The 26,716-nt window shown below is 51.0% G+C and overlaps 1 protein-coding gene across 3 annotated transcripts in view; it reads left to right on the plus strand.

The window, feature by feature from the left end:
- Positions 1-26,041, plus strand: part of BLK (BLK proto-oncogene, Src family tyrosine kinase) — a 49,216-nt gene extending 23,175 nt beyond the window's left edge. For 2 of the 3 annotated variants that reach the window (XM_053578770.1, XM_053578769.1), the window contains 12 exons: positions 8,739-8,847; positions 9,646-9,700; positions 11,386-11,479; positions 12,249-12,347; positions 13,259-13,362; positions 18,141-18,287; positions 18,707-18,859; positions 19,450-19,629; positions 20,706-20,782; positions 23,516-23,666; positions 24,822-24,953; positions 25,543-26,041. In XM_053578770.1, coding sequence (XP_053434745.1) covers positions 8,740-8,847; positions 9,646-9,700; positions 11,386-11,479; positions 12,249-12,347; positions 13,259-13,362; positions 18,141-18,287; positions 18,707-18,859; positions 19,450-19,629; positions 20,706-20,782; positions 23,516-23,666; positions 24,822-24,953; positions 25,543-25,748 — 1,506 coding nt within the window. In that variant the 5' untranslated portion in view covers position 8,739 and the 3' untranslated portion in view covers positions 25,749-26,041. Of the gene's footprint in view, positions 1-3,970; positions 4,072-8,738; positions 8,848-9,645; positions 9,701-11,385; positions 11,480-12,248; positions 12,348-13,258; positions 13,363-18,140; positions 18,288-18,706; positions 18,860-19,449; positions 19,630-20,705; positions 20,783-23,515; positions 23,667-24,821; positions 24,954-25,542 lie in introns of those variants that run through there. The other variant, XM_053578771.1, reaches the window with a different exon arrangement.
- The last annotated feature ends 675 nt before the right edge of the window (positions 26,042-26,716 follow it).

The following is a 26,716-nucleotide window of genomic DNA, read 5'->3' on the forward strand; positions in this document are numbered from 1 at the left end:
TTGAAATAGCCACATGGAGTTCTCCTGCTCACTAGGGGCTAGCTCCCTGCTTAGAGGGCTGCACATGCCTGGGGCCCTTACAGCCAGGGGCTATGGGGCAGTATTTCTCAACAGACCCCATGCTGGCACTGGAGAAATATTCTACTCATATATAAAAGTATTGCACAAGGCATGAACTATGAATAATTCTGTCACACACTATGCAAGACAGCCAATGGAAAAACTTTGTTTTCTGAACATGGTTCCTATTTCCAAGTCTTTGGGAAAACATCTCTTTCTCAAACACTACCTAACATTTGAATATACTTGTAACAATTGTTGAAATTTGATCATGGACTGGATTAGATGGCTGGATGGTTGATATCAGGGAATTATTGCTAATTTTGTTGGATATAACAAAATGACATCATGGTTATGTGGTTATGTGAGAAAATGTCTGGGGCGGCGCCTGTGGCTCAGTGAGTAGGGCGCCAGCCCCATATACCAAGGGAGGCGGGTTCAAACCCAGTCCTGGCCAGACTGCAACAAAAAAAAAAAAAAAGAGAGAGAAAATGTCTCTATATTTTAGAGACACATGCAAAGTATAGGAAGGTGAATGGGGACCTCAAGTCACTTGTTTTATTTCATTTGAAAGTTCCATTCATTTAGCTGTAACAAAATAATTTGTTTTAAAAATACTTCAACTGAGAAAAAGTTGTAAAGATAATTATTGAATCTGGGCGATGAGTATATAAGATTTCATTATACTCTTGAAATGTTCCATAAAAAATAGTTTTAATCTAAAAAGTTGCATCAGGGGCGGCGCCTGTGGCTCAAAGGGGTAGGGCGCCAGCCCCATATGCCGGAGGTGGCGGGTTCAAACCCAGCCCCAGCCAAAAAAAACTGAAAAATAAAATAAAATAAAATAAAAAGTTGTATCACTGATGCCATAGTCCCAGGCCTGGCTGCTTTTCCCCTTCCAGGTGAAAGTGATTTATTTTTGCTAAGCTCACAAAACACTTTACCCAGGGCTCTCTTGGGTGTACACGTCTGCCTCCTTTGAATTGCAATTTGAGTGCACATCTTACCTCTTAATCTTACCATGAGAGCAAATTCCTTCCTTGTTTTATAACTGTATCTTCCACTCCACCTGACACAGTCTGTGGTTGACCGTGATTAAGTGTTCGTAACTGAATGAGTAGACGAATTCGGAGTGCTAGGAACTACTAACGGGACTAGTTCATGTTCAGATGTGGTGGGATTAGTATTGAAGTGAAGGTGAGACATGAAGAATTGGCTTTAATTCAAGCCCTTTGGCCTCCTCCTTAATTCAGAGCCATGGGGCCATCACTCAATCACTGTACTTTTCACATGTATAAAATGGGGACTGCACCATGATCTGTGCAGGGAAAGGACGCGGAATACCTGGGCACGGCCAATGTGCTCATGCAGGGTCTTACCAGGAGAAGCTGGGTGACACACCCAGGATGAGCCCTGGCTCTGCCCGTAGGCTCACCTGTTCTACCTGGATGCCACCCACCTGCCTCTGGCAGCTCAAGTCAGAAAGGCAAAGCTTTCAGCTAATAACACGGCCAGGTTCAGCTAATAATACGGCCAGGTTTCTAGATCATAGGTTCAGGAGTTTAACACTGGCTGCCTTAAATCCCCTATGCATGACCTTGGTGAGTTGCTTGATGTCTTTGTCCGCCTCACCTGCAGAAATGGGGTGGTAATTAATGACCCCCCACACAGTTACTAAAGGAATTATTATTATTATTATTATCTGTATATGTGGAATAATAGTGAAATATTTATTAGCCACTTACTGTGATTTAGGCACTGTTCTAAGATATGCTGATAGGGTGAAATACCTAATCCTTACAAAACTCTAGATATAAAAATTATTATTATGCCAGACTAAGAGAAAGAAATGGTAAGTCATTTACCAAAGGCCAATAGGTACAAAATAGCAAAACTAGTATTCCTGCAAGAGGACCTGTGTGCTGGGTGCTTGGCTCAGCGCACAGCCCCCAGGAAACACGTAGCTTGCCATAGCACCTGCTATCCAAGAAAATAAATTAGAGTCAGACTGGTTTTTCCGGCATGAGACCACACGCATTCCAGGGTTGGCTTCGTGCGTGAGATTTTTTTCGCTCATCGTGCCCCTGCCTCTGAGATAATACTTGGATTTCTGGAGCTGCCAGTGCTGGTGGGGGCCGCCACGGCTCCACATGTCTCTGGTCCCACTGTAGCCTTTGGGTGTCTACCACTCTCGCCAGCGCCTCTGGGCCCAAATACCAGGCTCTCAGCCCCAAAAGGGAAGATGGGAAATTCCAGTGGGTCCCGGGACCACCTTTGGGCACCATGAAGCTCTTCAGAGGGAGAGCGTGCCCTGAGTCTCGGGCCATCCACGAGTTAGTGTTTACTCAGCAGCTCCTTTTCCTTTGTTCCCTCCTCACTCACATCTGCTTTGCTTCTCTTGCCGATCATGTGAATTCTGTACACGCTGTTGGTCCGTGACCTCTATAAAACCTGCGTATTTGCTCTTTTGGTGTCAACACCCTAATTCACTTCCCATATGTTGAGTTTAGAGTTGAGTGCGGTAGCTGGCAAATGAGCGCTTCCAACCATCACCTGGGCTGCTGCCCACCTGCCAACAGCTCAGCTGTGGCAGGACTGTCTTCATCTGGGTAGTAGTGTTTGCACAATTGTTTTACTATTTGGGGTATGTTTTCCTTTGTTTCACACCAGTAGTCAAACAGTCACTGGGATTAAGCCCACACTCGTGGGAAAACACATCTGAAAAAAGCTGGAAATAGATTGTAAAGATTTGCCAACAAGGCAGGGTCTATTCAAGAATTTTATAATTTGGTTTCATTCTGCACAAACAGAGCTGCCCCCACCCGCTAAACAGGAAAGTCAATTGACTTTTTTCGGCTTCATCTTTAAGGATGCTTTTTCAAGAAGGCTTTTTGTCTGAAAATAGAAATGATCTCATGTCTTCCTCTGAGACTCAGCAAGATGAATGATCTGCCCAAGTTCGTAAAAGCCCAGGTTTCTTGAAGCACCCACTACCCCACTGGACTTGGGAGGAGGGAGAAGTCTGTCCGAGACTCTGCCCAAATGCAGAGGGGCACACAGCCCCCAGACCCCCAGCCTGAGAGGGCTTCAGAGACAGGCGGCAGCTGCTGCTGAGAGAGGACAGGGGATCTGATCATGAACCTGAGCCATGGCCAAAGGCGGTGGAGCCCAGGTGGAAGCTGGGCAGCAGGCTGGGGGCAGCATTGGAGGAGGGCCACACCCTCTACCTCCCAGCTCTGTCACCTTCAATGCCACTTTAGCCAGACACTCCCCTCTCCTTCAGCTACAAAATGGGATTATAACCAATCTATCAATCCTATCATGAATATCAAAACTTTGTATCTGTCAAGTGCTTTTCAACCACGACATGCTGGGCCAAGTAGAAATAAAGGGTTTCTAGTTCCTCTAATTTTTAATTTCTGCCTCCACCACACCCCCTGTCTGTCTGTGGTTGTGTTTAGGCTTTAAGCATCTTGTCTGGGCAACCTCCCTACTTCTGTGAAAATCTGCAGAGGGGTCTGATCTGCTTCAAATCAGCAAACAACTCCCCCTGACCACCTTCCGCTCCCCTTACGTGCACAGACAGAGTACACGTGTGGGCTCTGTCACATCTGCACGTACACACACGTAAACTAGCACGCATGCACACACATGGGTGTATTCGCGTTTGCTGTCTCACACGCACACTTGTGCACAAGTCCTCACACACACACACACACACACACCTTCTCCCACGCTCCCCACTGCTCAACTTGGCGAAGCCACCAGCGTGTGTAGCATTTTGCTTTTGCACGGACTTTTGCATTTCCTGGCTCCACCCAACCTGAAACTGTTCGGGTGCCACTGGAGCACCCGTGACAGCCCTAGTTGTCACAATGCCGCCTCCTGAGTGACTCAGGTCTCCCGTTAGAGACACGTGGGTACAGGCATCCGTACGGACCCTAAATACTCATGACCACCATGGAAGGTCATCTGCACACACCCTGCTAAAGAGCCCAAGGACGAAGACGTGTAAGTAGTGAGTCATTTAATTTTAGGAATTTTACTTTCTGTTTGGTTGTTTGAATGTTCGATTATGTTGTTTAAGTAGACATTGTTTGCCCAGGAAGTTTAAAATTGGTGGCCACATGGTTGACTAGACTGAAGAAGACAACAGGCTGGCTGCTTTGGTGGAGGCGGAAGGATGAGTCCAAGTGCAGGGAAAGTTCTAGGAGCTGCTGCCCACTGGCCCTTTTCAAGCCAGGGAGGCCAGGAGAGGTCAGGGTGGCCTAGGCAGACCCTGTGCCCCTCTTTTGCTGGGTACATCTTTCACCTTCTTTTTAATTTTTTCACTAATAATACAAGCTTAGTGTTCAAGAATTCAAGGAGTATATAAAATGACAAGAAAGAAAGTAAAAGTCACATAAAGTCCGAGATGAACAATAGGAAATCCCTTTTTGGAGCACTGCTTTGCATTAGCACTCACACAGCCACAGACACACACACAGTTTTTAAAATCTGCTTGTTTTATTTTGGGGACTTCTACTCTGTTTTCTATCTTGGCCTTCCCCCAGAAATAACCAACGTCAGCTGCCCCGTGTTCATCCTCCCAGACCTCTCTCCGTGTGACGTATAAAGACACGCACATGGCTCCCTGGGGGGTCTTTTCTCATTCTTTGCTACTTCCAAACACGGGGTTATCGCACACACTGCTTCACATCCTGCTTTCCCCAAGTAACCGCATGTTAGAGATATTCCTCTTAGCCTTACTGGTAAATATCTAGCAGAATCATTTTAATAATCGCGTCATATTTTAGAGTGCAGATTTATTTAACTATTCCCGGATTGCTGAGCAGTTACATTGTTTTGGGGGTTTTGTTTTTGTTTTGTTTTAATTGCTATCACTGCTGCTACAATAAACATTTCCACATCTCGTATACCTCTGTATAATGATGGTTTATTAATCGGAGACACTCCAGAATGGGAGTGACGATGTGTTTTTTTTTTTTATTTTAATAAATGTTAAAAGATGGGCTTTCTAAAAGAATTTAAAAGATTGTTTTCTTTCAGCAATGTTTCATATTTTGTTGGCTTGATAAATATTTATTAAGCATGAACTCTGGGTCAGGCACTGCTTTAGCAATTTGGATTCAACAATGAATGAAAGTCCCTCAGAGAGTTTTCATCAGAGGAAAGGAGGAGGGAAGAATAAATGAAAAAAACAATAACTATGATAAATACTTCACTACCTGACATGTATGAAAATACAACTTCCCTTGCTTTGTCATCAATAATTGTTATCATCATTTCTTTCATCTTTATCAATCATATTAATATAATCTGATATTTTATCATCTTAATTTATGTTTTCCAACTAGTAAGTAACTCTGGTATTTTCCTTATGCTTATTTACGTATTTGGATTTGTGTGGCATTAACTTTCTATTTATGATCTTTATCCATTTTCTGTTGAACGGATTGTACTCTATCCTATACTTCTTATTAATTTTTATGAGCTTTGTATATATCATAAAAAGGCATTTATCTCCCTTAGCTTTGCAAATTTTCACCCTAATATATTGCTTATCTACGGACTTCATGAATATTTTCTTTTACCATATAATACTTTTAATGTTTATGAATTTTTTTGACTGTTCAAATGTTTATTGCAACTTTTTTCAGATTTTTTTAATTTATTTTATTTTATAATGCATAGCTGTGTGCATTAGTGCAATCAAGGGGTACAATGTGCTGGTTTCATATACAATCTGAAATATTCTCATCAAACTGTTCAACGTAGCCTTCATGGCATTTTCTTAGTTATTGTAGGTAGACATTTGTATTCTGCATTTAGTAAGTTTCGCCTGTACCCATTCTAAGATGCACCATAGGTGTGGCCCCACCTATTACCTTCCCTCTAATGTTTATGAATTTGTATGCCTTTTTTTCACTTCTACCTTGCGGATACCCTAGCTTTGTTAATAGCTGTCACCAAACTCTAGCTTATATGTAGAATTTCCCTACATTTCTTCTAAAAATATTTTTTGTTTTTTATATTTTTCATCAGTACATCTGGAATTTTGTTTAATATGGTGTGAGGTAGGGGTTCAGCAGTATTTTATTCTAGGTGGGTAGTAATGTTCCCAGAACCATTTATGAAACACAACCCTTTTCATGTATGCAGCGCCCATACATACCAGAATCTGTTTGTATATACATTATTCTACTATGCTGATAATTTCCTGTTCCAATCCCAATTTCATGCCATTTTGAGTTTAATCATTCTTTTTCCTAACTTCAAAGCTAGGTTAAAACTTCAGATAATTTTATTCAATTAAAAACTGTAATTATAGGTGGCTCCCGTAGCTCAGTGGAGAGGGCGCTGGCCACATGCACCAAGGCTGGCAGGCTTGAGCCTGGCCTGGGCCTGCTAAACAACTGCAACCAAAAATAGCTGGGCATTGTGGCAGACACCTGTAGTCCCAGCTACTTGGGAGGCTGAGGCAAGAGAATCGCTTAAGCCCAGGAGTTGGAGGTTGCTGTGAGCTGTGACGCCATGGCACTCTACCCAGGGCAACAGCTTGAGACTCTGTCTCAGGAAAAAAAGACGCAAACAAACAAAAAAACCTGTAATTATAATTGAAAGTACATTTAATTTATAGTAAGGATGAGGAAGAAGTCCTAATCAAGAAAGAACAGATTAAAATAGTTGCAAGACAATATTACATAAAACTTTATGGCAATAAATTGGAAAACGTTGAGGAAATTCAAAGTCTCCTATGAATTATATAAGTCATCAAAAGGGCACAGGGAGAAGAAAAAATGAGAATAAATGATTCCCATAGATGAAAAGGAAACTTGTTTAGAGATCTACTATTTTAAAAGACCCCAGAAACAGATGTCTTAAGAGCTGAGTTCCATCTATCCTTTAAAGAACAGACAACTGCAATCTTATTAAACTCCTCAGGACCATAGGAAAAAGACAGCTCTACAACATATGTCAGGAAGCCAGCGTGACCTTAATACTAATAGACAGATCTCACTTGGGAATATATGTTCTCGTTCTAAGCAAGATGTTAGTAACTAGGATCCATTCCACGTGTCAAAAAGACTAATGCATTATAACCAAATCGTTTTTATTTCAGGAACACAGGATGTTTAAATAGCAGAACATTTACCAACATAATTCATTTTGTCAACAAATTGAAGAATGAAAGTTATCACATTGATAGATACTAATAGACACCAGATAAAATTCAGGAGCCATTCCTAATACAAGCCCATCATCTATTATCCAAACTTCTGAAACCCCAAATCTCTGAAAACTGAAGGGCTGCTTGTCACTTTGGCTATATCCAAAATTACTGTAGTCTTTGTTTTTTCAAGGTGGGTTTGAGGAAAGTTGATATGAGGAACGTCCTTTTGAGTCTGGAAGCTCTGAGAGCTGTGTACTGGGCACACTGGAGCTAAGACGCCACTGAAGGGAAGACTAGAGCTTAGGTTTCATTAAGAGGAGCAAAGAGGCTGCTCTTAATCATACTCCAAAGCACTGTCAAGTGTAAGACTCCTCCAGTGTCAGAGATGTTGAGATGGGAAAAGAGGTGCATCCTAGACTTGATGAAATATGTCGCATAAATCCAAAGGAAATCCTCACTATGAACTCACCATTCAGGCAGGAGGAGGGACTGAGGTGCTTCCTCTACGAATGTCCACCTCTTGGGAGTGACCAGATGTGAGCGCTGGAGTGTGGTGGACTTGAGAGCTGGCCGTGCACCGGCTGCTTGTTTGGCTGTGAGCAGAGTCTTTAACCCTTCGCCTCAATCCTCCCTAAGCCGTAGCCACTGGACTGTTGGTGGCAATAGTGTGGCCTCTAGGGTCTTTTCCACTTCTGACACCCTCAGAGTCTTCACCCAAGGAAACACTCGATCATATTTTGCTCCCTCTAAAGACTCGCCTGAGGCTTGGTACCGTAGCATGGCGGTTATGGTGCCGGCCACATGCACCAAGGGTGGTGGGTTTGAACTCAGCCCAGGCCGGCTAAACAACAATGACAATGGCAACAAAAAAAATAGCTACTTGGGAGGCTGAGGCAAGAGAATCGCTTAAGCCCAAGAGTTGGAGGTTGCTGTGAGCTGTGACAGCACAGCACTCTATTGAGGGCAACATGGTAAGACTCTGTCTCAAAACAAAACAAAATAAAATAAATATATATATAAATAAATAAAGACTCTCCTGAGTTGCTCTGTGCATAGCATCTCACCTGAGAATTTGAGCTGTAGAAGCAAACCTCAGACATGTTCTAACAAAACCCCTGTTTACAAAGGAGCTTGTAGAGGAAATGCGACTTTCCCAAGTGTCAGGGCCAGTGGCCAAATGAAGACTAAACCCAGACCACCAGGCAGGTGGCCAGGCTCCTCTCCCCAGAGGGCTGGGGCCCACCCTGGAAGATTCTGGCCTCAGGCCAGGTGATTTCTGAGTTCCAGGTATAGCCCCTTCTCCTCTCTGGGCCCCTGAGAAAAGATGGACACAGCTTTGCTCTCCTGTCCTCCCTAACCACGTTCTGACTCTGAGGTCTTTGCTGCCCTCTTTTCCATCCTGTCTTTCTAACTGGCCACCTGGAAGGGGATGGGAGAGCTCCTCTGTCCAGAGGATCTGGGATCCGTGATCTCACTCCATCAAATGCCCTCTGCTGCCCGACAGGATGGGACTGGTGGGCAGCAAGAAGCAGGTCAAGGAGAAGGGCAGGGGCCGACGGAGCCCGTCGAAGGCCAGCACCCCAAGCAAGACGCCCCCGCCCCTGCCACCCCTGGTGAGTGATCAGCCCCCTGGGCCGCAGGTTACTTAATCCCCTCTGTGCCCCAGTCTCTAAAAGTCCTTTGTGGTAGGAATGTAATGATGTGTGATGTACAGGTGAGTGTGCGATGTACTCTAACGTGCACAAGATCAGCCATGGTCAGCCCCCACAGGACCAGCCATGGTCAGCCCCCACGAGACCAGCCATGGTCAGCCCCCAAAGGACCAGCCATGGTCAGTCCCCACGAGACCAGCCATGGTCAGCCCCCAGTAATTCCTAGCCAGTGTCCATTTCTCAGGGGTGGCCTTGAAGGAAAAAAGAAATATGAAAGTTCAGCTTGGGCAGAGGGTGTGGGAGGAAGGGACAGAGCTAAGTCTGCTGCCGCTTTCCTCCCAGATGCTCCTGGAGACCATTGTCCCCTGCTTGGAGTTGCTACTGGCATTCCAGAGAGCTGCTCTCCTGGGATGAGTACCCTAAAATGGAAAGTGCTTCTCCTCACCTCCCCAGAAGCCCCTCAAGTGTTTACGAAGCCCTGGAGGCATTTTAAATGCAGAAGAGTCTCCAAAGAAAAAAAGTAAAATTTGGAGTGAAAAGGTGTCATGGCTGGGCATTTATTTTTCCTGTCACCCGGTTCTGATTTGTTTGTAAAGCATCAAGCACCGTTTACTGCATTTCTGAAGGAGCATTTTAGGTGACCATTAGTGCCCACCACTTTCTAAGGAGGTCCCGCAGACAGTGTAGCTGCCGTGACCCAGGTTTCATCCCACCAGCCGCTGCCCAACCGGCACTCAGAGGTGTGTGTTTTTGTCCCAGGTCCTCTTCGGCCACCTCACTCCTTCCCCTCCCGAGGAGGACCGCCCAGATGAAGGTAGGAGGGGTGTGGTTTGGGAAGCAGAGGCCTTGCAGCTCTGCTCCCAGGCTCTGGGTTTGTGGACTTGGAACAGGGGACAGTTGGGAGCAGGTTTCCCAAGGAAACCGGACAAGACCCTCAGGGACTAGAGAAACCTATGACCCTGGGGGCCCCTTGCCGGTCTCTCCAGGAACCAAACACAATTTCCTTTAGCTTTCCGGAGCCCAGGTGGGAGCTTTTTAAAAAGACTATAAATATAAATGAGTAGGAAAAGAAAAGCATCACAGGTAATGCAAACAGCAGCACCAAACCCAATCTTTCAAAGAGTCTAACTCCCAACTCAAAGGGCCAGGCCAGTCTCTCTGTGTCCCTCCCCTGTGGCCCTGGTCTGCTCCACGTGGGACCATCTTCTCTGCTGCCTTCCCAGCCACCTTCGAGAGCCACCGTGACAACCCTCTCGCCACCTCTGCCCCCTCCCCGGGCTAGATGCCTCTCTGCTCTGCAGGGCACCATGGTGATTGAGCTCAGCCTTCCTGGGTGGGGACTCCCAGGGCTCCTCTGGGGCTCCCAGGAGAATGGCTTTGTTCAGAACTGGCTTCCCAAAGCTTCCTCACCACCTACGTCCACACGGCTGTGGGAAGGTCTGCCTGCCCATCTGGGGCTCCACTGTTAATCCAGCCCCAGGTGTGCATCGAGCGCACAGCTCTGCCCAGAACTGGGGAGATGAGAGTAAATCACACTCCTCCCTGAAAAGGCCCTAGTCTGTCACACTCATGAGCAAAGAACCAGTTCATTGCCCTCCCCTGGTGTCCCGCACCCTGTGGGGTCACTGTTGATTTCCAGCAGGGACAGGAGAGCACATCCAGCCAGGGGTTGCAGTCTCCAGAAAGGAAGCTCAGGGCAAGGAAATAAGCTGACTGCCTTTAGCACAAGGACTGGAAGCTCAAAACCACAGGCGAGGTGACCAGTAAGGAGGTTCCTTCTTCAGTGACAAAAAAGTTCAACAGTAGGGACAGTGGTGGACAAGATAGTGCCTCCACAGGGAGCAGAACAGGGCCAGGTGGGAGGTAATGTTACCAGGAGGGGCCTTTGGCTCCCAGGCTATCCGGAGAGCCCTGCTGAGCAGCTGTGCTCATTCAAATGACAGCACCAGGCTCTGAGCCTTTTCCCACCTCTGCTGCAGGGACCACCGAGGGCTGGGCAGGTTCAGAGGAGCTGCCAGCCGGAAGCACGTTGGCAGGGTGCTGGGCACCAGCTGCCACCGTCTAAGACCACCCACCTTGGAGTGGAGGCTGGGGTGGGGAAAGGGAGAGGAAGAGAAAGGCAGGGCTTCAGAGCTGAGAACTTGGACAAGCTGGATGATGAGGGACGCGTCAGCGCTGGCTTCCAAACTCGAGTCTGGAGCAGTCTGCGGCCTCCATGCCACCGGCTTCCTCAATCCTGTGGCACCAGTTCCCCCACCGCAGCCTTGTCTAGACCTTAGGGCATCTTAGTGGGACCCAGGAGGGGGATGGGGTGGGCTCTAAGGGCAGCCATCTGGTGCAGACATGAGGACAGGAGGCCAGCTGCCTGATGAGAGCGTCCCTGTCAGCTCTCAGGGTAAGCAGGGGCCTCACATGGTAGGCAGAGATGGCTCCTGCCATCTTACCAGTCCCAGTGGTGGAACTTACTCTGTCCCACCATTGCCCCCTTGTCCCTTCCAGACGAGCACTTTGTGGTGGCCCTATATGACTACACTGCTGTGAACGACCGGGACCTGCAGATGCTCAAGGGGGAGAAGCTGCAGGTCCTGAAGGGGTGAGTGTCTGGGACGCCATCCTGTATCTGCCAGACCGTTGCCCTTTTCCTCTCCCTCCCCCCAGCCTCCACACCTGCTGCAACCAACCCCAGAAATCTCCATGGCTTGGTCCTCGGCCCCCAGTGTCCAGCATTTCCTTAAACTTGAACTAGCTGTCTTCCTCTCCAAGTCTTCCTGGTGAGGTGGTTTTTGTTCATGACTTCCAAGGCATCCTTCAAAACCCAGCTCTAATGCCACCTCCTCCATGCAGTCCTCCTGGGTGTGTGGACCTCTCCCTCCTCTGTTCCAGCAGAGTTCGCCCAGTTATTCTGTGAGAGCCTTGCACTTGAGTCTGTGGCGTCCATCCTCGTCTCCCTTTTGAGACAAGTTCTTGAATGGGATTGTTCTCACCACTTTAGCTTTAGTTTATTTCCATTGTTCCTCCCAGAAGCTCCTCCTAACTCTGCTTTCTTGCAACTGTCAGGCTTCTCTTTTGTAGCCCTAAGGGCCTAATTTTGTCCTTGACGTTCCGAAATCTCCTTGAGCCAAGTGCAGGATAGCCCTGGTTGGCTGCCTGTCGAAATTCCTCCTCACTCTCCCTCAGGCCGGGAGCACCTCCTTCCCATCAGCGGCTCAGCAAACCAGAAAGAGCTCAGAATCAGCGCGCGGGAGCCCCTTCTCATGTGTTGCACCCACCCCCCCATGATGCTCTGCCTCTGGGGAGGAGACTGTGCAGTGGGGCCGTCCCACAGCCCCCATTGTCATATCTTTGTTTTCACTTCTCCTTAGAACCGGAGACTGGTGGTTGGCCAAGTCGCTGGTCACTGGAAGAGAAGGCTACGTGCCCAGCAACTTTGTGGCCCGAATAGAGAGCCTGGAGGTCGAAAAGTAGGTGGACACTGGAAACCCCTCAAGCTAGAGCCTGGGGAAGCCAACAGGGAGGGGACAGGGGATTAGACGGGTTGGGATGGCTCCTTCCTGGCTCCAGATGTGTCTAGACTGCTGTGCTGTGCTAAGCGCATCACTCCGTCCAGCTGTCCCTTCCTAGCTGCCCTCAGTGGCACTGCCCCCCCTGTTGTCTGATGGCCTCGAGAGCTCAGGGCCAGGCATCCCTCCTCTGCCGCCTCTGGTGGGCAGGGTGAGCTTAGCCCCGGGGGCTCCCACAAGGGTGCGCTAGTACAGCGCCAGCTCACAGGAGAGCAGGACCCCAAACTCCTAACCCCTCACCCCTTGTCACCTATGTCCACATGTCCTGTGGGTCTGCAACCCACTCACACGGCTCACAGAGCACACAAGGTAGGCCAGGCTCTGCCCAGGACTGGGGACGGGGTAGCCGCAGAAAAGACACCTCCTCCCCTTCCTTCCTGGCACTCTGGGCTCTGTGTCTTTCCCAGGAGCACTGTGGGGGGCCATGGAGTGCTCCCAATCCCTGGCTGAAGGGGGGTGGCCAGAGAGCCTGCTCCGAGAGTGTCCAGCAGTTCCCCTGACTCACAGCCTGGACGGGACGGAGCCGGAGAGTGCTGAGGGGATGAGCTGTGCTTCAGGGAGGGCCATCAGGTGCATTTTTCCAAAGCAAAATTAACAGAGGTCACCTGGATAATGACTTCATTTCATTCCAGAAAAGCAATCAGTCCAGCGGTGGGTGGGAAGTGGGACAGGAAGCTGACCTGGGAGCAGAAAGGCAATGTCTTATTTCTTGGGGACAAGGGATGGCTCAGGAGTGAGACTCAAGTAAGAATAAGAATATTGCCAGGGGCATGGCCACTCACAGGAGGTTCACCTGCCTTTGTGTTTTCCAGGTGGTTCTTTAGATCAATCAGCCGGAAGGAAACGGAGAGGCAGCTTCTGGCCCCCATCAACAAGGCAGGCTCCTTTCTCATCAGGGAGAGTGAAACGAATAAAGGTAAGCTGGGCAGCCTCCCCCACCCTCCCTTGCATGCCCTGGGGAGCCCCTCCAGAGGCCCTGTTCTGGGGTGAAGGTGCTGGTGAGGGAGACAGGTTCTTCCAGGCCTGGTATCCCCAGTTCAGGCCCTGTCAAGGAGCTGGCTTTGACGCTGTCCCCATGGACAGGTCTCCCCTTCACCTGGAAATGACCCAGCACATGGAAGTCAGAGTGGTGAGGGCTCCCACCCCCATCCCCGCCAGCCTGACTATGTCAGCAGGAAGCTGGTGGGGCCAAGGAGGGGGCATCACCCCAAGCCTCAATCACCAGCCACACTCTGGAATCAGAGAATTGAGGAGCTCAGGGAATCCTTAGAGATAATTTCAGCCAGAAGCTTGGAGGTGACACATGTTGGGGAAGCAGCATGGCTGTGATCTAACAGAAGGGGGTGAGTGGAGAGTGGGACGGCTACCCCCAGTCCAAAGACTCTGGGTCCAAATGTGCTGATAGAGCAAAACATTGCTGCTGCCTCCCCCAGGGTTTTCTCTCACTTTCTCTGTCATTTGGCTTTGCTCCCTTCTCAATGCTTTTTTTTAATCATAAAATATAAAACACAAATAAAGCTTGCATGAATTATAGTGCATAACTATGAATTCTATAGAGTAATCATAAGGAAACCAACACATGGAATGTTCCAGAGACAGAACATTCCGGACATCCAATGAGCCCCCTCACTCCTCTGCTTAGGCCTCTTCCTGATCTAACCCCCACCTGCTTTACCGCTGTCCTGAATTGTGTGGAAATTTCTCCTTGCTTTTCTTATGGTTTACCGCCCACATTGTGCCTGTTTTTCAGCTTTATACAAATGGAATCACACTATTTTTTTGTGTGAGTTGTTTGTCACGCAACATTGTTTGAGATTCTATATTTGCTTGGGCTGCCATAACAGGTACCACAGACTGGCTTAGACAAGAAACATTTATTGTCTCACAGTCCTGGAGGCTGGAAGCCCAGCATCGGGTGTCAGCAGGATTGGTTTCTCCTGAGGCCTCTCTCCTTGGTGTTCAGATGGTGTCTTTTCCCTGGGTCCTCACACAGTGTCCCTCTGTGGTTATCTGTGCCTTAAATCTCTTCTGCTTATAAGCAGTGGTTCTCAACCTTCCTAACACCTCCTAATGCCGCAACCCTTTAATACAGTTCCTCCTGTTGTGTGACCCCCAACACAACAAAAATTATTTTATTTGCTACTTCATAACTATAAATTTGCTACTGTTATGAATTGTAATGTAAAATATCTGATATGCAGGATGTATTTTCTTTTTCTTTTTTTTTTCTTTGTAGAGACAGAGTCTCACTTTATGGCCCTCGGTAGAGTGCCGTGGCCTCACACAGCTCACAGCAACCTCCAACTCCTGGGCTTAAGCGATTCTCTTGCCTCAGCCTCCAGAGTAGCTGGGACTACAGGCACCTGCCACAACGCCCGGCTATTTTTTGGTTGCGGTTTGGCCGGGGCCGGGTTTGAACCCGCCACTCTCGGTATATGGGGCCGGCGCCTTACCAACTGAGCCACAGGCGCAGGATGTATTTTCATTGTTACCAAGGGGTCGCGACCCACAGGTTGAGAACCGCTGTCTTATAAGGATGCTGGTCATATTGGATTAGGGCCTACCTAACAACCTAACTATAACTTAATCACTTGGGGTTAGGACTTTAACATATGAATTGTGGTGGGGGGGGACACAGTTCAGCCACTGATTGATTCATGTTGTTGAGTTTGACAATAGTCCATTCACTTTCATGGCCACACAGAATCTAGTGTGGGACTATCCCATAACCGAGGTAGCTATTCTAATGTTGGTGGATGTGGGGTTGTTTCCAGTTTGGGGCTATGATGAATGTGCTGCTTTTAGCCTCATTATTTTTGCTCCCTGGTGCACGTTTGCCACTAGTTTTCCAAGTGTCAGATACTAGATCAACACCGCATTTGGCAAATAAGGAAATGGATCCCTTGAGAGAGGAAGTGACTTGCCTGTCACCAACAGTGAGTGTCAGAGCCCAAAACGTCTTGGAGCAAATCATGAAAGAGGCTTAGAATCCTTATAAACTCTAAACTGTGGCAAGGTAGGGTGACCAAGAGACTGTCCCAGGCAGTGTGAAGAACGCCTTTGCTCATCAGCAGGCTGCCCACAGGGCCCTGCTACAGCCTGGTGGTCAGTTCTTTCTTTCTTTTTTTTTTTTTTTTTTTTTTTAGTTTATCCTACTTGGAATTCGTCAAGCTTCTTGGCTGTGTAAATTAATGCTTTTCGTCAAATCAGGAACATTTTGTCCATTGTTTCTTCCAATATTCTTTCTGTCCCCCCATGGCCAGTTCTTAACTGGAGAGGAAATGGTGATAGTAACATTAGAAGAGAAAGGGGACAGAGTGACAGGGATATGAGCTAGTTCCTTGTGATTGGAGTGGTGACAATGGACAGGGGTTTTCCTCAGCTCCATTTGTGTCTTGAGAACAGTGGCCAGAATTGGGAGCCCAGAGCAGAGCAGGCAGGTACAGAGAACTCAGCTGCTCTGGGGACACACTGTGACGCTTCAGGGAGTCCCCACAGCCCTGCTGCCCCTTAAAGGGCCAGGGCCGGGCTGCGGAAGAGGAAGGTGCATTGGGAAGTGGGTCCCCTGGGCAGAATTTCCTGAAATGGCACATTTCATACAGATATTTTATACACACGCATATATATTGCATATATACATACATATATACACATGCATATTTAAATCTTACATACACGTGTTACTTTAGGATACTGTCACTGTTTCCTTTTCACAGCAGAGCACCTCTGTCCAAAAACCTATTTGACAATCGCTGGTTGTTATTGCAGAGTATCTCAAACTCATACAGACATGGGGAAAACAGTGTAACAGAGACCCTGTGCTTGACCCCAGCTTGGCATTTACCAGCTAGTCAATCTTATTTCATCTCCATCTCTCACTCCACTCCTGGTTTTTTGGGGGGTTTTTGTCTGTTTGTTTGCAGTTTTTGGCCGGGGCTGGGTTTGAACTTGCCACCTCTGGCATATGGGGCCAGCGCCCTAATCCTTTGAGCCACAGGCACCACCCCTCCACTCCTGTTTTTCTGAAGCAAATCTCAGACATCATGTCATGTAACTCTGGAAATGACATTTTAATGATGCCTATGGCTAAGAGGTCCTGGAGGGAGGGCCCCCAGCAGAAGGGGTTCTCTAAGAGTCCAGTGTCTCTTCCTGGACAGGCCACCCCAGGAGGCCAGTCCAAGCTGGGGATTGGCCAGATGGGGCCATAGAATGTTCAAACATTATAATTTCCCCCCAACACACACGATGCACACATATGCCCAGGTAGTCTGTACACGCACATGGTGTGTACACACTCCTCAGAGCTGCAAAGCAGGCCCTGTCAGTCTGCATCTGGGTGCCACATACAGTGGGTACAGACGGGACACCGGCCTCGGAAGCACAGGATGGATTGTTATAGCCCAGTGTGTCTCCAGGATGTCCCTGAGCCTCTGTTCGCTGTTATCTATGTGAGGAACAACTAAGTTCCCAGTTCAAAGGCAGGAAGTTCAGTTCTTGAGTGTCTTGCGTGCCGTCGAGGGACCAGGTTCTGTGAAGCTGAAGCTGAGAGGATTCGAGGTCCTCCTAGAGGAAAACCAGACCGTCATGGTTATCAGGGACAGGACCTTGGCAGAGCGCAGGCCTGGGCAAGGTCGCCGCGCGGAGGCGCCGGCAGCGACCGACACCCGGGCCGGCTGCCCAGGGGGACCAGCTGGCTCCTCCCACTGCGCGGGGCGTGGAGGTGCCCGCGGCTGCAGGGCTGGGGCTGGGGCTGGGGCTGGGTCCGGCTTGCGGAGCAGACGGTGAGAGAGGAACGTGTGAGGGAGACTGGACGTGACAAGGGACTCGAGATAGGCCAACAGTGCTGGCAGGCAGGAGGGGAAAGAGCGAGTGCTGTAGACAAGACCGCAGAAAATCAAGAGAAAGAGAAAGCGGCGCGGAGCCCGCCCCCCAGCGGGGAAGAGCGGCACTGCTCCCGGGGCGCGCTCGGGTGGGGGCGGGGAGCCCCTAGCCCGCTGCTACTTTTCTGGGCCTTGGTGTCCTATCCTCCCAAACAAGCACGGAGGGGGTCCATGGTACTCAGGGAGCTGGACAGAGGCTTGTTATAAAAACGTCAAGTTCCTGGAAAGAAGTTTCTCAGCCGCAAACTCTTACCTCCCAAATTGTTGGTAACCCCGGACTGCTACCACCTGTTTGCAAGAAAACATGAACCTAGGTGACAAAACACATGTGTGAGCATGACAGGCAGCAAGTGAATTCTAACAGAACCCTGGGAGAGAGCCTGTTACAATGTCTGCTGTGGACCTGGGCACCTGAGGGTGTGGTGTGCTGCTGTTCACAGGAGCAGGGACTGGCTTTTTAGCCAGAGAAATAAATGAAGTCCTCCACTCTCCAATGACTCTACATTTCACAATGGTCCATGACAGAGAGTCCCCGAGTGATCAGGTGCCCAAGCAGGGGCCCACGTGATTGCTAAGAGACTGTACCACCTTCTGCACAGTTCTGGGGTTCCCTGGCTCAGTTTAGGGGGGCTCCAGGAGGATGTCATGGGCAGAGTCAGATGGAGCTAACAGGGAAAGCTTTGGGAGGGCCAGGGCTGAGATAAAGGAGGGAACTTGCCATAGAAAGGTGACAGTGGAGAGCAGAAGTGGGGGGACTCTTTCAAAGCACTGATAGGAACCCCTAATCCTAATGGCTGTCTCCACTCACCTCCAGGTGCCTTCTCCCTGTCTGTGAAGGATGTCACAGCCCAAGGGGAGATAGTCAAGCACTATAAGATCCGCTCCCTGGAGGAAGGCGGCTATTACATCTCCCCTCGGATCACCTTCCCCTCGCTGCAGGCCTTGGTGCAGCACTATTCCAGTAAGCGGGACAGGCGCTGGTGCCAGAGGAGCGCCTGTGTCTCTATTGCTGAGATCCCAACTGTATGAGTGATTGTTGCCACTTGGGGAGGGGGCAGTCATCCCAAAGCTGAACCTAAAGAATGGCGACTCTCAGCACAACCATTCAAAGCTGGTGGTCCTGATCGGCTCTGCTCACGGAGCATGGGGACACCTGGAGGGTAGTAAGTATCTTCAGTCTCCAAGAGAGCAGGTCAATGACAGCACACTCTGCTCTGCAGAATTAATGGCGAGAGCTGACTGTGTGTCTGCACACGCGCTTTGAGGAGAAGGTGTGGGTGGGCGGGCAGTGAGAGGACACAGCTCTGGATGCTTTGGCTCCCCAGGGACAGCCTGGCCACCCTGGGAATATGCAGCCCCACCCTTTCTTCCCTGATGCAGAGAAGGGGGACGGTTTGTGTCAGAAGCTGACGGTGCCCTGTGTGAGCCTGGCTTCCCAGAACCCCTGGGCCCCGGACGAGTGGGAAATCCCCCGGCAGTCTCTCAAGCTGGTCAGGAAGCTTGGAGCTGGGCAGTTTGGCGAAGTCTGGATGGGTGAGTATGTGTGTGGCAGGAGTCCCTGTCCCCACTGGTGTCCTACAGCTCAGACTTGGCTGCGGAAGGCAGAAGGCTTAGCATTTGAACAGTGTGTCATCCTTCGCCATGAAGGCTCGTGAGGGGCAAGGCTACCCATTTGACAGATGAGGTCATGGAGGCGCAGCATAGCTGCTGTGGCTGGTCATGGTGCTCGAGCAGGAATAGAATCCAGCTCTTCCAGCCCCTGAGTTGCTTGCCTCCTTCCTTTCCCTCGGCCCACAGCTGGCTTTGCCACTGACTTGTGTGTGTGTGTGTGTGCACACACACGTGAATGTCTCACTGGGTCCTCGTCTTTGGCTCACCCAGCTGGAGATAGTAAGATAAACCTTGTTCATGAACGGGGGCTCTTGAGTCTGATTGTGTGGGCTGAGGCTATCACTTGCTGGCTGTGTCACTTAACTTCCAGGACCCAGTGTCCTGAGCTTTTGACGCCCTGGTTCCCAGGGACGCTACCTGGCGCTTACGTCAGTCTGGGTGAAGGGATGACAGCCAAGCACCTCTCCGTCTCTTGAATGGCTTCCTTGTTCTCCCTCCTCCCTCCGGCTCAGGTTATTACAAAAACAACGTGAAGGTGGCCATCAAGACCCTGAAGGAGGGAACAATGTCTCCAGAAGCCTTCCTGGGCGAGGCCAACATGATGAAGACCCTCCAGCACGAGAGGCTGGTCCGGCTCTACGCAGTGGTCACCAAGGAGCCCATCTACATTGTCACTGAGTACATGGCCAGAGGTGGTGCCCCCCACAGGGCTATCCTCAGAGCAAGGCGGGAGGGGTGTGGGGCTAAGGCTTAGAGGAGGGGGCTGGGGGCAGGGGGCCTTGGCAGGGGGTCATTTAGCCAGTGTCCTGCAGGTCTAGGGCATAGCACAGTGGGAGGGCGGGAGGGTGGGAGAGTGAGACACGGCAGAGCTGGCTGACTGGCAGAGTTGTGCCCTCAGCTCAGGAGCAGCTCAGCCGACATTTCTGGGGTGTGTTGTCTGTACGCAGCCCTGTTTGATGCCTGCTGGGAGGGACGGAGTATTGCAAAGTAGAAAGAGCAAGCAGCTAGTGTCCAGACACAGGCTCTAGTTCCAGTCTAGTTCCACCTCCCAGCTGCGGGGCCTTTACTGAGAGGGAGAGCAAGGGAGATGACCTCAGACGCTCACGGTGTGGTTGGTTTTTCATGAGACAGAGGCCTGGGGTGGGCCTCAGCTTTTGACCTCATTCTCGCCCCACTCTGACCCTGACTCACACTGCTCCTGTAGCATCTTAATAATTGTCACCAAGGGGGCCAGAGTCTGAGACTGTCCTGAAGGCACAGTGGCTCCCCTGCACGCCTCTGGGCTGCACCTCGGGTGACTGCTCCTCCAGCTCTTTGGTCCCACGTCGGATATGCACGTCCCCCCACATCAAGCCCCACGGACAGGCTGATGTTTTCTTACTGACACTGGGTCTTCAGAGGCAGCCAGGTATCTGTCAATAAGGATCGAGGGAGTGCTGTGTCAGAAGAGGCACTGACCTAGAGTCACAACCGGAGTCCTGCTCTCAGCTCCCAGCTGTGTGACCTCAGACAGGTCCCTGAACCCGGCTGAGACCTGTCTTCTTCTGGGCAGCTGATGACAGATCAGCTGTGCTGTGGGGCCTGAGGTTGGGATTTCTGTAAAGTGTAAGGCCCTCAGCGGCCCTCCGTACTTCCTTTGCTGTGCACCGAGAGGTCTGAGAGAGCCACTGCCCACTCCCTGCTCCCAGGTGGGGGCAGCTGACCCGGAAGAGGCTGGCACTGTGGGGGTCACTTTGCACAAGGGCAGCTCCAGCCTCTCTTGTCCTAGGATGCTTGCTGGACTTCTTGAAGACAGATGAAGGGAGCAGCCTGCCCCTCCCAAGACTGATCGACATGTCAGCCCAGGTTGGTGAATTACCAAGCCCCTCTCGTCTGTATCCTGTGGCATAACCAAAACAGCTTAGATCTGAGATGGGCTGTGAAGGGCGGGAGACCTGAGATGGGTAAACATCAGAATGGGTGTCGGGCAGGTGGTAGCTTTGGCCCACCCAGGTCCTTCCACCCTGCTGGGTTTCTGAGTGTGTCATCTTGTTGTCTGAGATGGCGGCTCACACTTTAGCATCCTGTCCTCTTCTCAGCCAGGTGGACAAGAGCCCACCTTCCTCCCTCTAGGCACAGGTCCCTGAAGCCACCTACTGTTCTTGGTCCTGCATCTACTGGCAGCCCCAAGGCAGCCCGGGGGATGTGGCCTCCGATTCCTATTACTAAGGAAGAGAGGCCTGGTGGAGGTGGGGGGAAAGCCGCACAGCTGGCGAGGGTTCTGTTCAACATGTTGTAGACAAGTGTGTTCCGCTGAGACCTCGTGTCTACTTCAGATGCTGCCCCCAAACGCCTTCTGTAGGTGACTCTGAAAACATGGATCCTGTCCCAGGAGCCCCAAGACTTCTCACAGCCCTGGGATCGGCCCTAGGCAGATGGGTCGGCACAAGCCTCACCCAAGTGCTAGGACTGTCACTGTCCTGAGCCCTAAACACACACTACTGCTGCCATCAGGGAATCACGAGGCCCAGACCTCCTCAGCTGCCCTGGACTGGTCCTCAGTGTCCCCGCGTCATATGCAGAACTCCACAGACTCTGCGAGGTCACAAGCAGAATGCAGAAAAGGGGTCTTCCCTCCCTGAGGATTGAGCTGAGGGCTCTAACTGGCAGGAAGCACATCTGGTGGCCCTGTGTGTGTCAGTTAAAACTGGAACTCTCAGCAGAAAAGCTTTGGTCTGTGGTCAGCCTGTGAGGTGCACTCCCCCCCCCCCCCAGCTACATAGAGGAAACCTGCCTTCCCACCACCCACACAGCCCTCCCCACCTCGTCCGGCCTTATCTGCTATTAGTACCACTGCAGGAACTGATGTCATGGTGCCTTTTTTCCACTGAGGTGAGCAGAGATCAGTCTGAGCAGGCTGGTGAGATGGTTTTGGGGAATGAATTCTGGTAACCGGTGTCTGACCACACGACAGTGGCCTGTCCACTTCCTTCTCTTTCCTTCTTGTGTCTCTCATTCAGTCCTCATTACAACTTCTAAGGAAATCTGGGGTCACCCAGGGGTAAAGGATGTGAAAAGCCATCTGAGTTTAATACCTAGATGCAATCACAAGTCTGGGGTTCAGGAAACCAGAAAATCAGAACCTTTCAGAAGAGCAGCTTCTGAACCATCTTCTGACCATGCCAACACCTCAGCATGCATGTGTGGGCACACACATGTACACACACACACACAACACGCAACACCCTTCTGGATTCTTCTTTTCCTTTCTGTTGGATGAAATGCAAAGCCCCCCAGGATCCCTCCTCCAAGGCCAGCTCTGGCCCACCCCATGAGGCCCAGGTGCCTTACTTTGCAGACACATGTCACCCTTCCTGTCACCCGCCTTGTCACATCTCTGCCTCCTTTGCCGAGATCAGTGTTCATGACTAGAGACAAATGTCATTTCTGTGAAGGTTTCCCTGATGAGAAACTGCTAGAGAGCCCTTGGTGCCTGTGTTAATAATAGCCCCATATGTGGTAGCTTCTCCTTGAAAGCAGATCTGGGCCCTATTTAACTTTTTAGGTTTTTTGTATTTTCGGCACTGCTCAATAAATATTTGTTAATCCAGTGAGTACTGTCACGGACTGCTCAGCCATGCTTGAATTCAATTTTACAGTCCCCACAGTCCTATACTAATTAAATTGATTTAGTGAGGGAATGAATAAGTGAATGGATGGATTCGTGAATGAACCAAGGCCTCTGGAAGCATGAGAGGTGGGGTCAATTCCAGCACTGGTTGCTTGCACTAGCTGGTCTGAGGAGGTAAATTGGCTCTCTGCCTCAGTTTCTTCATCCATTTATTGGGCAAATAAATCCTTAGTTTCTTTAGCTAAAAGGCACCAGAGCAGATACAAACCACTATCCCTGGCCCAGCGCTGGTGATGGGGGAGCAGAGACAAGGGCTCCTTTTCCTGGATCCCGCTCCTGCACTCTGGGTGCCTGCCATGGGCCAGGTGCTCGGTTGGGCCCTCAGCCATGGCCACCTCATCCTATGTGTGCCTCAACCGTGTGTCCTGAGACCACTCCCTTCCTCCCTTCCTGGTCCTGGATCAGGACTGTGACCCCTCAAGGAGGTAGCTGGAGGTCACCCGTTTCCATTGAGGGTGTTGGCTCCAAAACAGTGCCTCTACCCTGGAGGGAGGGGACCCCCTTTCCCTTCCATCCTGCTTCCTCTCCTATCTTGGTTCCGCTACCTTTCTTCCCTGCACCTGGAGACAGCCACCTGGAAGGATGGGGTGGGGGGAGAGGTTACATGTGGCCTCTTATCTCTGGGGACAATGTCTCTGCTATTCTGGGCTGCTGGAGGCCTAGGGTTTGTCCTGCTGAAGGGCAGCTGAGCCACCTTTCCACTCCTTTCCAAGAATGAGCTCCTACCCAGCAGCAGAGCCCCCCTCTGCTCACCAAAAGCAAACCAGAACCTCCCCCACTCTTCTGTCCCTCCCCAGGAAGCCTGCCAGACGACAAGGCTGACCCTGCAGAGGCTGGTGGGAACTCCCCATGGGGGCTGTGCTGGGTGGGCTCCATCCTGTCCTTCACTCTGTGGCCTGTTCCTTCAGATTGCCGAAGGGATGGCGTACATAGAGCACATGAATTCCATCCACCGCGACCTCCGGGCGGCCAATATCCTGGTGTCTGAGACCTTGTGTTGCAAAATCGCTGACTTCGGCCTGGCCAGGATCATCGACAGTGAATACACTGCCCAGGAGGGTGAGCACGGCCCCACACCCACAGGGGAGACCTTGGGCCTTACCTCCCAACTCCCACAAGCCCCTTGAACTACTCCTTGGCATGACATAGCAGAGCCCAATGTGAAGAGACCTGGGAGCTCTAAGGTTTCTGCATTCTGGATCAGTATTTCCCTGATGGTGTTCAGCAGAGTAGTCATGCCTCTAGGTCTCCCACGGAGGAGGAGCTTTAGGATAAGGTAGGCTTGGAGAAACTGCAGTTCATCTCCCTCCCCTCCTTGGAGATCCCCAATACATTTCAACACATTAAAGGCACTGAGAAGTCCTGCAGCCAAGCATCAGTCACATTCGCCTCACCTGGTGTCTCTCAAATGCATTTCAGCCCCCAAAGCTGTTTCCACCCGGGTCTTATTAACGTCCCATGGAAATCGGCTTTCCCAGGGCACACTCACAGCTCTGATGCATGAGCAGCAAACTCCACACCTGAATTAGGTGACTCTGCTGATACAACTAAGGTAAAATCTACTTCATAAGAGATCTGCAGTGGGCAAGTGTATCTGCTTGTCAGCAAGCAGTATGTGCTGAGCATTTGAGTCAGTTGACACAGGATAGACATGGTTTGTTCCCTCAGGAGCCTCCGGCTTGTGGGAGACTAAGGAAGCTGGGCAAGGGGAGGTAATCCTCGGTGGTCAGCCCTGAATGCTGCCCGGGGCTGTGAGCATTGCAGGGCTTCATGGGGCAGCAGGATGTGAGTCTTTCCTCACAGTGACCCTAGGGGGTCCAAGATTCATGTGTCAACATCTCCACTGTGCATGGACAGGTTAAAATGGATAGTCCCTGTTATTAAACAAGGCCCGTGTCCAGAGGAAAAGGACGCTTCCATTCCAGTTGGAAACAGGTGTTGGCTGTGCAGCATGGCTGCTTATTGTCTTCTTAAAGATCTAAAGGGCTGACAGCAAGTGGTATTGGTGTCCACATCGCTCATGTGTGCTGCAGACCCCATGTCTGCTCTTACCTGATTAAGAGTATGTCATGGTGATTCTCTAGACACATCTTTGCTGTGTCCAGTGGCCAAGCCTTGTGAGGCCCAGCAGTGGGGGCCAGAGACAAGGGCCAGAGAGAGGAGGCAGGGGAGGCCAGTAACAGCCTCTCAAAGCTGCACGTGGCTTTTTCACAGGGGCCAAGTTCCCCATCAAGTGGACTGCCCCAGAAGCCATCCACTTCGGGGTGTTCACCATCAAAGCGGACGTGTGGTCGTTCGGCATTCTCCTGATGGAAATCATCACTTACGGGCGGGTGCCATACCCAGGTAGGTGCTGCGCCCTGCAGCTCTCCTGCTCCCTGCTTTTCTGGGACAGCCCTGGCAGCAGATGGCCTGTCCTTGGTGCCTGTGGCTGCCACATTCAGAGGGACAGAGGCCCAGGCATGCTATTCTGGGGCAGGTTCTGCCTCTTCATTGATGGTGCTCTGGGCCACAGGGCTGGGTCCCCTTCCTCCAGCAGAGGTCAAATGGGCCCCCCAACTGGAGTCACGGTAAAGGTCAGGTCTGAACTCAAGTTCATTCCACAAAGCTCCATTTTGAGCAGGCAGAATGGTGAATTCCAGGTCCACAGGCCCCTCTCTCCCCATCAGAAGGGCTAGGACACGTGAGTGCTCAGGGACCAGTGAACTGTCTTCAGCTGTGTTCTGGGCAATCACAAATAATCAAGATGGAGCCACATCTACAGAGTAAGTGCCCCACATTCATGAAAAAACTCATCTAGTTGCTCCCCAAGAAATAAAAAGAACATACACGTAAAGGGAGGTTTAAAGGTGGCACCAGCTGGCACCGGTGCTCCGGGACTGCAGCTGGCACGGCTTTTGCGCTCAGGTGGGCTCCGCGTCCCCTCTGCCCGCAGGGATGAGCAACCCGGAGGTCATCCGCAACCTGGAGCGCGGGTACCGCATGCCGTGCCCCGACACGTGCCCGCCGGAGCTGTACCGCGGGGTCATCGCGGAGTGCTGGCGCAGCCGGCCGGAGGAGCGGCCCACCTTCGAGTTCCTGCAGTCGGTGCTGGAGGATTTCTACACGGCCACCGAGCAGCAGTACGAGCTGCAGCCCTAGCCCACCCAGGGCTGCCCACGTCCGGGCGAGCCCGAGGGACAGACAGGACGGACAGGGGCGCCCACTGCTCAGACGGGGTAACCGAAGCTCAGGGGGCTGGCAGGTGGTCCCTGCAGGGACTCCAGCCGGAACCCGGTCGCTGCCCACCCGTCCACGGCTGTGTGTCCTTGGGCAAATGTCTAGCCTGTGTGTGCCTCGGCTTCCTCATCTGTAAAACGCTGAAGGGATGCGGGGTCCCCAAATCGTCGTATGTCTTGTCAGGAGGACTAAGTTAGGCCCAGTAAGACGTTGGGAACGGTATTGACTGCATCAAGGCTTCTGTGCGGGCACCGTAACCAGGAAGTGGGCCACAGGGACCTGGAGCAGCCCATGCACCCCACTTCCAGCGGCAGAAGCAGGACATGGTACTTCTGACGTCCGCTCCAGGGCAGCCCTGACACCGGCTGCACCCCGGCCATTAGGGGCTGTTCAGTAATAAAGTCACGAGAGTTTGACCTTTGCGGTGTCTGGTGACGAGCCTGGACGTCGCGTACGTGACGCGCGGAGCGTGCGCTAGTGGCCCCGGAAAGCGCAGACCCCGCAGTCGCGGCCTCTCCGGCCAGCAGGGGGAGTCCTCGCCTCGCAGATCTGCGGCCGCCCGGAAGCCCTGGTCTCAGCTGGCCTGGACGACTGCAGGGGCTGAGGAGACATACCAAGGAACACTGGCTCCCTACTTGTCATGCGTTTTGTTTTGTTTATAATTGAGTGGATTTTTTGAGCACTTTATGGGGGAAAAATCCAGAAAATAGTCCTGCGATGGTATGGACTGCCTTCCCTTAAAGGTTGGCGCACTGCTATGGAGCGAAGTCCCTAGTTCACATTAGGGTTCATTTTTGGGTTACATTCTGAGGGTTTTGACAAAAGCACATGTGCCACAGCATCGCACGCCGTGGTTCCACTACCCTAAAACCTCCTACCCCCAGCTGTGC

Source organism: Nycticebus coucang, chromosome 24 (genome assembly GCF_027406575.1).
Source record: "Nycticebus coucang isolate mNycCou1 chromosome 24, mNycCou1.pri, whole genome shotgun sequence".
NCBI classification, from domain to species: domain Eukaryota; kingdom Metazoa; phylum Chordata; class Mammalia; order Primates; family Lorisidae; genus Nycticebus; species Nycticebus coucang.